Here is a 12,720-nt window from a genome sequence, read left to right on the forward strand (position 1 = left end):
ACAAAATGTACATTCTCACTGTTTTAAAGAATTCATCAATTCTTTCCTTTGAGAAACTAAAAAATCTTGTAAATAATAGTAGTATCTACAAAACGTTTTTACAGATTGAGGTCTCTACGCAATATCGATCGAATATCATCGCTTGAATTGCACACAGTTGGTGTTGTCTACATTGCATATGGCCAGACTAAGGAATCCGAAATTTTAGGAAATGTGTATGGTTCAACGCGTTACGCTAGTTTTTTGCGGTAATTTTTTGAATAACATTCATTACTAAATTATTAGGTGTTCGAACCAATTTGTTGTATTTTGAAATTTTAGACTTCTGGGTGATCCTATATCTCTGGAAGATTGTCCAGGCGGTCTCTCAGCTGGTTTTTGTGGCGCATTTACATACGTTTACACAGATGAAATTTCGAAAACCGTTTTCCATGTAGGTATGTTGTAGAAAAATTATAAAGTTAAATTATAAAGTGGATTGCGTATTAAATGAATCGTTTGCATTGGACATGGTAAAAAGTGACATTTAAAATATCGAACATATAGAACACTGTGGACGTTTTCTTTAATGTTTGGATCACGTCCAAAATAATAATTGCTTTAGCGACGCTAATGCCAAAAAGCGAAATTGATCCGCTTTGCAACTGCAAGAAAAAGTTCATTGGGAATGACTTTGTTTCGGTCGTCTTCAATGACAGTGGCTCGCCCTACGTTCTTGGAACAATTAGTGGAAAATTTGCCCATGTCGCTTTGGAGGTAGTTGAATTCCGTTCGAGTTTTTCTTCCTACTTTTTTACTGAGTTCATTTACTGATGCCGGAAAAAAAAAGAGGTTTTGGATTTTAAATACAACTTTAAGGTATTTGAGATGGAGTCGTTCCTTATTCTCATAGAAAACTGTAATTGGCATTTGGACAAATTTTGTTGTTATAAACTTGTATTTCGTCCCGGTTTCCCCTAATTTTCCGCTGAGTTCGTTTACTGATGCGGGAAGGAAAAGAATGCTTTGAAAAAAAAAGTGGTTTGAAAAAGAATGAAAAAGAATTTTTCCTCACACAAAACACATTTAGGTGGTACCACAAGATGATGAACATTTGTTGGTAACTGTTCATGCGCGTAAAGAAATTGCGCTGTGGTTGGCGATCTCTCGCGCTTTTTTGCCGGATCAACAGGCTGCTGTTCTTATACGGAAGTTAATCTTACGGGCACAACTATCGGTAAATGTTTGGAGACGTGAAGAAGAGGAAAAGGGACCACCCTACATCGGACTCGTTGTTGAACGGTTGCGGGCGATTCGAGCATTTGCTGCACATGCTACACCTATTTCGTAGCCTAAAAATTTAGGCTTTTAGAATTATTGGGATTCGTGGCAAATTTGATTCGTATAATGAGGTTTTCATTAGATTTCCAGTTGATGAATGAAATATGTTGAATGATATCGAGATGGTCAATGGAAGCGGATATTGCTGAAGGGAGGACAGTTTCAAACTTACGTCTCTTCCATAACATTTCCAGGCCTTCTAAGCTTACCTCAGTGGAATGACTAGCTAGAGTTTGCTGTAAGTTTAATATGCTACTTTACCTTAGCATTTGATAATTCGCTACCAACCCTTAATAGGTTTTTATTTATATGTCTGAATCTCATTTGTAAATAGCTTGTGAGCCGTTTTGGCGAATACTTTTGTCTTTTTTAACGGGTTTTTATTTCATTTCTACTTTGAGATATATTTTTATGATTTTTTTTTTTTATGATGATATTTCACCAAGTGAATCAATTAATGAAATGCTATAAAGTTCACGCCTTCATACGCTTTATTTGAATATAAAAGTAAATACAAAAGGTTTTAAAACCACCGCTGTTACATTAGAAAACAAGGAAATAGTGTTGTAGGATGTATATTTTAAAAAAAGAAATATTTAGTTGTATGAAGAATAACTTCCGCCCTACTGGCTGTTGTTTAGTGGAAAAATTAAGTGAAGCTTGGACATTACATAAAATACATTTAAGTAAAATTTAAGTAAAATATATTAACCGTAGTGCTTTGTCTGTACGCTTACTGCTAATATATGAATTCATCGTCTGAGGTTCTTTCCGTTCAAAAAGACTGATGATTTGAGATAATAATACTAGGAGTATCTCCAACTGACGCATGATTTCCAGTGAAACTAGCGATCTTTTATGAAATTGCCGTAAAACTGTTAGAAATTCGATTATAGGAATTTTGAGGCAGGGAATATTTCGAAATCTAATATAGTTGGGGAAAAGGACGCATGAAATAGAGTTTGGAAGTGAATTTAATTAAAACATAGAAGAGAAAGGTATTCCTAAAAAACAATCTATAGTGCATCGTCATCTTGAAGGTTCTGAAAACGCTGTCGATCTTTTTCGCGCTCTGCAGATATGAACAGCTCAGTTTTCTGAGCAACCCGTTTGCAACCAGATGAAGAATAGATTGGATTTGTTTTAGGGAAGTACTGAAAACAAATAAATTTAGTCCATTCTGGGAATTAGGACGTTTTCTGTACTTTATGCTATCAAGAAAAGCATTTAGAGATTGAAGTCAGAGACTTCAATCTCTAAATGCTTTTCTAATATCTCGGAAAAGACCCTCTCTCGATGGTTTTGAAAGAAGACTTCATTAGTTAATCGTCATCACCGGATGGTTCGATTGCTACTACAAAGTACGCCCATTTAGCCAAACTCTGTATGCTCAACATCCTGGTTTTAATAGCTAAGATTTTTTCGTGGCAACAGGAGCAAACTACCTGCAAAGAATCAGCAATAGCAGTGATACTTTCATCTGTCGGTGTGAATCCATGAGAAAACATATAATCTCGGATACAAAGCAATATATGTCTTCTTTCTAAGGGTAGGAAAGGAACAAAGTGATCAATCAAGTGTGCTGAGATCAATTCACTCATTTTTAGCCCGCCTGAAGTTTCATAACATCTTTATTAATTATATAATAGACTGTACCTTTCTCACAATACTTTTCTCATGAAGCGTTTGAGAAATTGAAACAGTAATTAGAAATGATTTTGAATTAAATTTTGAATTAACTTGTACGCGTTTAGTTTACTTTCTACACTTTTACTTATTTTACAGGGTGCTTTTCAAACTGCTGCAGACACAAAAAGTTCAGTGTTTTGAGACGTAAAACAGCGCACTAGAACGTGAAAATAATATTCTGTTTTATAGTATAATAGTATCCTGCAATTGTTTTGGAACTTCTAAGACTTCTATTTGTTCAACCAGTTATCTAATTACTACTTTAAATAGTTTTTTACGTATTATGGCAAGTTTTCTGTACGGAAGTGAGATAAAATGAAAAGAAAACTTACCTTCAGTGTTGAATGCGCTTGCCATGACAACATTCTCCATTTCCTTCAATGTTATTGCTTCTCTTATTTTTCCATCTTCATAATGCTGTAGTGCTTTCTGAGTTATTTCATTACTTCCAGAATTACTGCAAATGTTATTTGAATCACAGATCTTCAATATACATAAAGCTGTATTATGACTGAATAATGAGTAGAAAGCTCTGAATTTTATTTGAAGAATTTGAAACCTGCTAGAGTAAATAGTCTATTTCTTACTTAAAAAAACGGTGGACTCACACTTTGCAACCTTTGGGAAAAACTACACATATCAACTCGCTCAGTCAAGCAGCAATATATTACCAAATTTACTTCAGAGATAACACGCTTATAAAATTTTCGAAACTCAAAAATTTTAGACTCAGGACCAGTCATTTCGAAGTCCGTGAATTCCGATTTTATCACTGATGGCTTCTTTGTTGGATGCCTTACACTTATTACTTATCGCTGAAGATGAATAACAAGTGCACTTACAGCATGCATTCTAGAATGCTGGAAATGAAATCAGTTTGGACTGTAAAGTAATGAAAGTGAAAACTAAATGATGAAATGTTAATATAGAACAAAGCAAAGGGCTTGCCTGAGAAAAATAAAAATACTTTTCCGAAAATCAACACCTTCCAAATATTCATAATGGTCGATAAAAGGCTTCACGGCATCAATTACTTTAGCAGGCATTTTGTCTACTTCGTCAAAGACAAATAAACTTCTTTCGCATTTCGATACATTCCCTTGTATCCATGAACGTAACTGCACCTATACGTCCCAAATAAATTAAAATGCCTCGTATTATCCAAATATTAACCAAAACCGTATTAACCGAATTCTATATGTTACAGGAAAATGAAAAGTAAATTATACCTGATAAAGTGGTATTTCTAAATAGTTTGAAAAATGTAGCGTCGAAACATAAACATGAACATAGTCACTTTTCATTCCTTTCCTACAAAAAGAGATATAATGACCAATCATGAAGGAAAAACTCACCTAAACTTTGAATTAAAAGGAATTTTCTAAACAGTAACCTGTATAAATTCTCGGTAATTATCGAGCTAAGATAATTTTTGCCACAACCAGTCCATCCATGAAATGACATCACCAAAGCCTTTTTAGGATTTCTGGAAGTATAGCAAGGAAAAGGATTTGGAATTTCCTAGCTTATGATCCATATTAAAGTACGTCAAAAGACACCTTAAAAATCCCTTTAAATAAGACACTTTAAAATAATATTCGTGTTCATCACAATAAGCTGGAAAAAATGAACTTACGGATTTTTCCAATGTGCAATTACAGCTGTTATTATAGTTTCCTTAGCCAGATGCTGCCCATATAACCGTGTACGCAGAGAATGCTGTAAACCTATAATTTAAGCTTTGAAACAAAGATATGTTTAATCTATGCACTATTCATTTAATACTGAAAACATTTTCATAGCCATTGCTTTCTACATATGCAAACATTTATATTACCTTGTTTTTAACCACTATTTAATACAATTTTGAAACATATCATAGTGATTAGATCCACAAATTATCATGCGCTTGATAATTAAATCGGCTTCCATACTGTCATTTCGTCCTGTCTGATAGTTTTCAAAAAAGGAATAATGAAATCATCAGGGGTTATCTTTCATGACGAAACCATTCATTAAAGGATGTAGAAATGAAAATCGGACTATACAAGCTTATCTTAAAAAAGTCCTTCTGTTGTGGGAATAACTCATCACTATGTGCATATTTAAAAAAAGCAATGTACATTACGAACAAATGTGAATCGAAAACAGCAGGAACATATAACACCGACTGATAAATTTGTATAAAACATAAACTGAAACACTTTTTGACAAAAAAAAAACCCAAACATAGAATAACTAACGAACAGGAAGTATTCACACACCGAACAAACATTACCTGTATAATCTTCTCGTACCCAATAACTGTCACAACATTCGAAAAGTTTACATCGAGCATAGTAACTGAAAATGCTTAGTGAAGCAGCGATTGCTGAACCAGCGCCCACTAGCAAACTCAGTGGTTCTCCACATACCTGCAAATAACATCATCCACTCAGTACCGTTATATCATAGCAATAAAAACTGCACTGAAAAGTTGTAACAGAAAATTACATTAGAAATTTATTTCGCTTTCCACCCTTTATGCTTTCCATCTCAATAAGTAGCGTAAAGTAGACTTTCTCTGATTTATCAAGCCTAAAGTCTAGGTCTTGAAAAATGTTTAAGCCTTAAACTGACTCACAATCTACCCTCACATTTGTATTTTCTCTTGAAAAGTGGGAAACTGTTTAACGATCATGCCAATGTGATAACTGCTGGCTGGTGACATACCAAATCTTTCGTATGAAGGCACAAAAGAAGCAAAATAATGCTCCTTGCGACATTCATGATAACAGCTGACGTTGTTATTAGCACTCATGCCAAATGACGTTTTTTGCTAACATCCCGTGGGAATAAATATGGGCAGCATAAAAAAAGCCTGTAAATTTCTATGGATATTGTTTGAAGGAACAAATTTCGTCCCTTTGCTTCATTTTCACAGTTCACATGAAATTGTAGATGATCAGAACCTCGATAAGGATTCAAAACTACCACCCCAATCAAGTTTAAAATATTTATTGGCTGACTAAGGATAAGCAACTTAATCTATCGGTGCTAAACTAAAGGGTATATGGGGTATATGAAAAAGGATAATCTAACAGCTGCCGCCTCGGTTAGCATTGAGGAAGCTCAAATAGGGGATCTGTCCAACGTTGTAGTATCATCACCTTAAAATGCGTTAAGTGGTCTGACATTTCATTGGGCATACAAAATTGAAGAAAAGTTCGAATTTGTTTGAAAAATTTCCGCCAAAATTATTGAAATAGGAGGTTTGAGTTTAACGATGGAACAGTACAAATCTTGATTGCTTTCATTGAATTTTTCATCATAACTCTCTGAACACGACAAACAAAAGATACAATAAGCAAAAACCCAAATGATTTAAACTTTCTTCATAACTGCCTAATTTTGACATCGTAACTGAGTAAGCAGGATTGACTGAACATTTTTACAGTGGAGACCAAAATGAAATCATTTCAAGATGCCTAGTCAATCATCATCCTTAGCAAATGTTTCCGCAATATTGAGGTAGCCGATTGCTCGAACAAGAGGTGACTGATAACTGCTACTACGATCATATTCCCACCGCGTAAATGACGCTGCTGAACCACTAACTTCAAAAACACGACTGTTATCTGCAAATTCTTGAATTCCACTGTCAACTTTTAAACGATTTTCAGCAGCTGAACGTTCCTTTCTTCGCGATGAAAAAGAAACAAGTTCAGACACTGGGAAAAATATAATCGTACAATCTTTAATAAGACTGACAACTTCACAGAAAAACGAAAATTAATTGCAAACCTCTGTCTTCTTTTTCTACAGCAATATACAAGCGGTAGGCGTCTGGAAACTGTTGCTGCACTCCATTCAGAATGCGCCCTCTAAATGTTGCGACTTTCTGATTATCTACAAAATATTACCACACGTTTCAGTAAAGTGATCAAACGCTATGGAAAACTTCGCGGAAATCGAACTTGCCTCTCTAAAGTTTTACCACGCTTGACATTTATAAATTATTCAATCTTCAATGCTACTAAAACTCTCTTACCATTTCAGCACAATAAGTTCAAAGATTCTATACTCCAAAGAAGCTAAAAACATTGAAAGAATAATAGTCAATGCTCTTTCTCACTGAATAGCTCGCAGTACTGCTAGCCCCACTTCGTTAGCAATGTCACAATAACAAGTAGATCTAATTTTCTTATATTTGCTATGTATAGAAATCTACAATTTTATGACAAACAAGAAAAGCCACCTTCCAATTCCTCCGTAACAAAATACTGTGATACTTTTGCTGGTCCATCGTATTCAATCTTGCACGGTAGAGAATGAAATTCATTGGTGAAATCGTCATTACTCATTCGACCATTTTCAAAAATAATATTTTTTGCTTCCTTGAGATGTCTCGCTACGATCACCGGATTTCTGGGTACTGCCACTTTTTCCTTTCTTCCCGACATGAACAGTTTTTTGTGTTACAGAAGCTTCCTTTTAACACAAAACAAGTAGAATGCAAATTGTTCTCTTGACTAATCCTAAAATATAAAAATCGGCAAAACGGAAAAGATCGTATTGGGCAGGACTGCGTATTAACTGCTTAATAAACTTCAAATAGAATATTTCGCAATAAATAAACTTTTATGCTATGAATTAATGCACAGTAAAACTTCAGCCATTATTCCCTCACTATCCTATTTTATCCCAAATTTTTTTCAACTGATAATCGAATTCCATATCATTTAATTCATTTTTCATTGAAACAACATCCTGTCATTTTGAAGCCAATTTTGAAACAATTCCTAAAGTCTTACAGGTTTTTTTCTTTTTTTTAAAATCATTACAATCATGTGACATGAATATTCAAACAAAGTTTCATGAGATCATATTACAGAAAACTCGAATCAAATTATCAGCAAATACACTTGACGAATCCCATTCATCGAGTCGCAAGCCTTGAAGGCACTCTGGAGCCGAAGAAGTAAGTCCACGTGGAAAAGTATTAGGCTCTGACCAATCAACCATCAAGCACAGCTGAAAGCTTTTTTTTGTATCCCATTCTTCGTATGACAACGTGACGGTTATCTGCAATTTATAAATACTAATCAAGAGGTACAGCGGAACTATATTTTAAGAGGATAAGGGACCATATAGGAATTTCTATAGCTAGATCATAAATTCCCCCAGATAAGTATTCATACAAGAACTGCAATTCACTACGTTAAAGGCAGCGAAATTCCTGTCAATTTTCGCAATAATAATGAAACATATGTAACACATGTAAATTAATAATATAGAGTAGTTATACCATAAAGAGTTGAAATTAAAACAAAAGAGAAATGCTTACGCAGGCAGGGTCATCTTCATTGACTGCCCATCCCCTGAATGTAAATGGATATCTGACATCCGAGCACAGTTTCACTGCTAAGTCTATCCTCAAATCAATTTATATCGTTGAAACATAAAGAAATAAAGTCATGGTGTTGACCACCACCAATTAATGAATTAGCAATACTATCTCAGGTTATTAGCTTCTTTTCCCATACTTTCTATCCTAAACTAGAAAAAACTGAGAAGCATCAATAACAGTAACATCGTCGTACCTCAAACAGCGTTCGAAGAAACTATGATACAACGAACAAAGTGTTTCATTATTTTGCCATGAATGCTGAAATGCAGAACCCAAGCTGGATATCACTCCAGGACCAGTTGTACAGAAAGATTCCGTCCAATTTAGCTTCAAAAAATAACTGCTAGCATCCAACCTACAGAAATAATTTGCGTTTCTCTACAATACATTACTACCCATATAATCATAATTACGGAAGCAAATTTTGGAAGTTCTGTGACAGGCCTTAACTCAAGAAACAGTCACCCTGTGTAAAAGATACGAAGTGTAGCGAACAGATTACAGTGATTATCATTGTTTGAAAAATTGCGGTTCCAAATTCATTAGACTTTAATCGATGTCTGGAGTTAGTAAATACGGGATAAAATGCAACAGGTATGAGTAGCTGCCCTGACGTCAAACTTTCCCACAACCACAGACCTTTTCAAGTTGTTTAAACTGAACCTGATGCCAGCTTATTATTGAAGTAAAAGACTTATAGACAAAAGGGGAAACAACCTTAGAGTTAGTGCTACTTGTTGGAATGAATTATTAACTTCTGAACAGCAATCTTCACCAGCCAGTTCACACAGCTGTTTAAGCCATTCCCACTCAGATTCGACCGGCACAGATGTATCAGCTTTACCATTTACGCCTGAACATTCTATCAGGAAATCGGCCCACGGCAGCACTGACATTTCCATCAACCTGATAATGGAATTCATTTGACTATTGACTATTTGAGAGCCCTCCTTTTCAATGAATAAGCAAAACAAATCACTGACTGAAACAGTAAAACATAGAACAAATTTTAAATGCGAAAATTTTTATTGCAATCAATAATCCATTCAAAAAAACAAAATACACAACAATGCTACTCAGTAGCAGAACAATATGTACTCAACTTCGTTTACCATAATTTGTTATAGTAATATCGAATTCCAAATTAAAAAAAAAAAAAAACAATACACCACTGAAATAATTCATATTCTACATATCAGAGAAAACTGAAAACCAAGTAAGTTTATCAAAATTAAATGTAATGTTGGGTTCAAATCATAATACAATTTTATTCAAATTACTAAATCCAATACCCATGCAAGTCATCAGTACCTTCTCATTGGAGCCTAATCTCTGTTCTTTATCTGCGCCCGGCTCGTTCCAAACGTCTATTTTAAACATTATTTCAAAATACTTCTTCAAGTTCCGCAATGTGTACGTACTGAAAAATACAAAAAAGAAAAAAAGAAACAAAGTACGCAGCAGATTTTGACAAAATTAATAAATCAGTTTGCACCCGTTGATTCAATTAGAGCACATTGATATATAAACTATCGTATGCAATACTGGATGTTTGCTGACAGAGAGTTTGAGTTTTTTGTAGAAAACTGTGGCGTATGTTCCAAGAAAATGGAAAACGTCTTTCTTTATAAGCAACGAGTGAAATATTCAAAAAAGAAGCCATGATCAGAAGCACGGAAGTATTTGCTATTTAGAAAAGTAAAGGAGCAATCAACACATTTCCAGAAAAGCAGATGATACTAACCAGTAGGCAGAGAGAGGCCCAAACAGATATGTACTGACATCCTTTTCGCAAAGCGTCATGAAAGTTACGGCTAGGGCTTGAGCTGTGATATCAACACATCCTCCCTGCAAATATTATAACTATTAAGTGAATACTGCCAAGTGGCAGCAGTGATTTTCCAATATAATCTAACAATGAAATGAAACGAAATTAACTGCAAAGATCTGATCCAACAACTGGCATGCAGCCATGTGTCCAATGTCTTCTGGCACAACCGGGTTGCCTTGCTCACCTTTCGGTTTTGACACGGCTTCACCATGATAAACGATTCCTTCTGTAGTCTCGCCAGTTAAAAAAAGACCAAAGCCAGGTGAACTAAAGAGTCAATCATTAAACGTTATTTAGATAAAGCAGACTGATGTTCAGAAATTTACTTTTTCTTTTTTTTTCTAAGTAAAGACTCCAAACTGAAACTATTCTGGGTGATGGACTATTAAAATTTGTTAACAGTATTTACACTACTTATACTTCACATTTAATTATTCTTTTGCTTTTCGCTTCCATTTCCTGGAGAAGCAAACTGTTCGTTGCCAATATGCGCAACGTAAATTCAATAAAAAGACTAGAATATATCCGATACTCATTTGCTGAAAATAATCTTGCACGTACACAACACTAATATTGTTCAGAAGTCCCTATGTTTAAAAACGAAAAAGCCCTCTGAGAAAAAAAAAAAAGTCCAAATGACAAATTACCAATACCTTCCACCAGATGTTCCTTTTCTTTGATCAACAGTGATATAAATGTCAGCAATGTAATCACGAAGAGTTTCTTTTGCTGCGTCAATCATACGATGTGCTATAGATGGAGAGACTTTGGAAATAGACGCGACTCCTCGTATTTTACATATTTTACCCATCGTTTTGCACTAAATTATAGCAAAAAGTACAAATTTTAAAGATTAATGCTCATATATTTACAAACGCAGAATTAAGAAAATAAAAACCAACAGGATGTGGTGTAACTGTTTTTTATAAAACTGAAGAATGTCCTGGCACAACAAAAAAAACATTTTGTAATAAAAAGACAGAAAAATTTAAAAAAAGACGACACCTGTACAGGACGAAAGGTTCTTATTGTTGGTGCAGTCAACAATACACATCCACCACCATCCGGCTTGTAACCTCGGGCGACAATCTAGGTATTTCATTTCTCCGACAATAATACTATGACACTCAGATTCCCACACTAATTAGCATTATCGAAAGTGGTTAAATTATTTCAAATTCAAATGAACCTTAATTTCTGGCGAATCAGATGCGAACACAAATTTATTAAAAACTGGAAGCCATGTTGCACGAATGGCATCAACGCTTAACTCATATGGAGCGTTGGTTATTCCTAGCAACTTTGCGCTAAGTGGATACTTACAAAAAGGAGCAAGCATCAACAAAGGTTCCAAGTAGTAACTGTAAAATATAGAATAATTCAAACGAAAATTACAGAAGAATAGTGATACAGCAATGACAAGGATACTGGAAGCAATTCAAAAGTAGGTAAGAATAATGCTGTAATCCTATCAGCGACGGTATGTTCTTCTCAAAGTTGATGATCGCATATCTGTGGACTAAACAAAAGAGTAAACCACTCAAAAATAATTAACAACTAAGACTATCCATTAAAAACACCAGAAATCATCCATTAATGTGAACAAATTTAAATCGAGAAGTGTCAGAGGCCAGGTAAAATCAACCTTATACATCGGTCACTACCACAATCAAAAGTGAGTTTGCCGCCCGTGATCATACCAGGTAAAAATACAACTTCGGTACCTGAAAAGAAGAATTTAAGCCTACAATCGATTTAGTTTAGAGGAAATATACAAAGCAAGTAAGAAAAAATGCACTGCTGAACCTGTTTGATTGATTTTGATTCGTGTACCATTAGTTATCTTTTCCAATAATAACAAAAGTTTCGACTCGAAATCTAAAAAGAATAATCTATAGGATTTTTAAAGGAAAGAATAGTGGTTAGATGAAATTACATTCTAAAAATTTGGAAAACCTAGAAATTCAAAATCAAAAAATGCAAACCAGGCAAAAAAAGAGATGCAAAAATGCAACCAAAAAAAACCATTACTAAAACCGTTGCAAAGTCAACCTAATGAATATGAGTTGTCCGTCAAAGAATGAAGTGATTTACTTCAGCTATCAAATATTACGTAATAAATGAACGTTAGATGAGAACGTACCTCTTATTCCTGGCTCATCATCAAGAGAACGTATCTCGGAAATGGTCACTGAATGACCACTTAGCAATGAATAAGCAAGCCGTTGTCTGAAGAAGTTGCATCCTTCAAAGCGTAATTCTTTCTGCCCCATAACTCTTAAAACGAAGCAATGCAATCTGAATCTCCCACTGAAACAACCCACTACCCATGTAGCTACCTGTCGCCACTATTAACTCACCTCATTCACACTTCTATCTCTTGTCCTGATATGCCACACTTGCGTCTCATCTCTCCTGCATACAATTCCTGCATGAATACTTGTGCACGTCTGCTGGTGATAGCTTTTGCTTGGTGTGCGCCGTTTGAAAA

At 34.8% G+C, this 12,720-nt stretch overlaps 5 protein-coding genes across 5 annotated transcripts in view; 1 reads left to right on the forward strand and 4 right to left on the reverse strand.

Moving 5' to 3' along the window:
• The window catches only part of LOAG_16626 (rap/ran-GAP family protein), a gene marked incomplete at both ends in the record, with an annotated part of 11,240 nt that extends 9,910 nt beyond the window's left edge, over window positions 1–1,330 (forward strand). Inside the window, 4 exons of the mRNA XM_020449277.1 lie at window positions 105–248; window positions 322–437; window positions 605–756; window positions 1,070–1,330. Of these exons, the coding sequence (XP_020307247.1) occupies window positions 105–248; window positions 322–437; window positions 605–756; window positions 1,070–1,330 (673 nt within the window). The remainder of the gene's footprint in view (window positions 1–104; window positions 249–321; window positions 438–604; window positions 757–1,069) is intronic.
• An 896-nt stretch (window positions 1,331–2,226) lies between these two features.
• On the reverse strand, window positions 2,227–5,878 carry LOAG_02166 (hypothetical protein). The gene is made up of 9 exons (XM_003137704.2): window positions 5,722–5,878; window positions 5,288–5,423; window positions 4,646–4,736; window positions 4,403–4,495; window positions 4,239–4,320; window positions 3,958–4,133; window positions 3,342–3,466; window positions 2,766–2,932; window positions 2,227–2,474 (listed from the first exon to the last, which is right to left on the reverse strand). Exons 1-9 carry the CDS (start codon window positions 5,776–5,778, stop codon window positions 2,337–2,339), a joined length of 1,065 nt encoding a protein of 354 aa, XP_003137752.1. The 5' UTR covers window positions 5,779–5,878; the 3' UTR covers window positions 2,227–2,336.
• A 602-nt stretch (window positions 5,879–6,480) lies between these two features.
• Window positions 6,481–7,451, reverse strand: LOAG_02167 (hypothetical protein; the record flags this gene model as incomplete). The annotated part of the gene is made up of 3 exons (XM_003137705.1): window positions 6,481–6,719; window positions 6,793–6,897; window positions 7,247–7,451. The coding sequence occupies 3 exons, from the start codon at window positions 7,449–7,451 to the stop codon at window positions 6,481–6,483; spliced, it is 549 nt and encodes a 182-aa protein (XP_003137753.1).
• Window positions 7,452–7,863: 412 nt separating this feature from the next.
• On the reverse strand, window positions 7,864–9,300 carry LOAG_02168 (hypothetical protein; the record flags this gene model as incomplete). The annotated part of the gene is made up of 4 exons (XM_003137706.1): window positions 7,864–8,073; window positions 8,336–8,423; window positions 8,592–8,753; window positions 9,116–9,300. The coding sequence occupies 4 exons, from the start codon at window positions 9,298–9,300 to the stop codon at window positions 7,864–7,866; spliced, it is 645 nt and encodes a 214-aa protein (XP_003137754.1).
• A 264-nt stretch (window positions 9,301–9,564) lies between these two features.
• Window positions 9,565–12,585, reverse strand: LOAG_02169 (18S rRNA biogenesis protein RCL1). The gene is made up of 9 exons (XM_020445941.1): window positions 12,373–12,585; window positions 12,036–12,107; window positions 11,875–11,953; window positions 11,419–11,590; window positions 11,235–11,318; window positions 10,883–11,049; window positions 10,337–10,496; window positions 10,143–10,246; window positions 9,565–9,818 (listed from the first exon to the last, which is right to left on the reverse strand). The coding sequence occupies exons 1-9, from the start codon at window positions 12,500–12,502 to the stop codon at window positions 9,653–9,655; spliced, it is 1,134 nt and encodes a 377-aa protein (XP_020303657.1). The 5' UTR covers window positions 12,503–12,585; the 3' UTR covers window positions 9,565–9,652.
• Between the last annotated feature and the right edge of the window lie 135 nt (window positions 12,586–12,720).

The sequence above is a fragment of the Loa loa genome (genome assembly GCF_000183805.2).
Source record: "Loa loa unplaced genomic scaffold supercont3.10, whole genome shotgun sequence".
NCBI lineage: Eukaryota > Metazoa > Nematoda > Chromadorea > Rhabditida > Onchocercidae > Loa > Loa loa.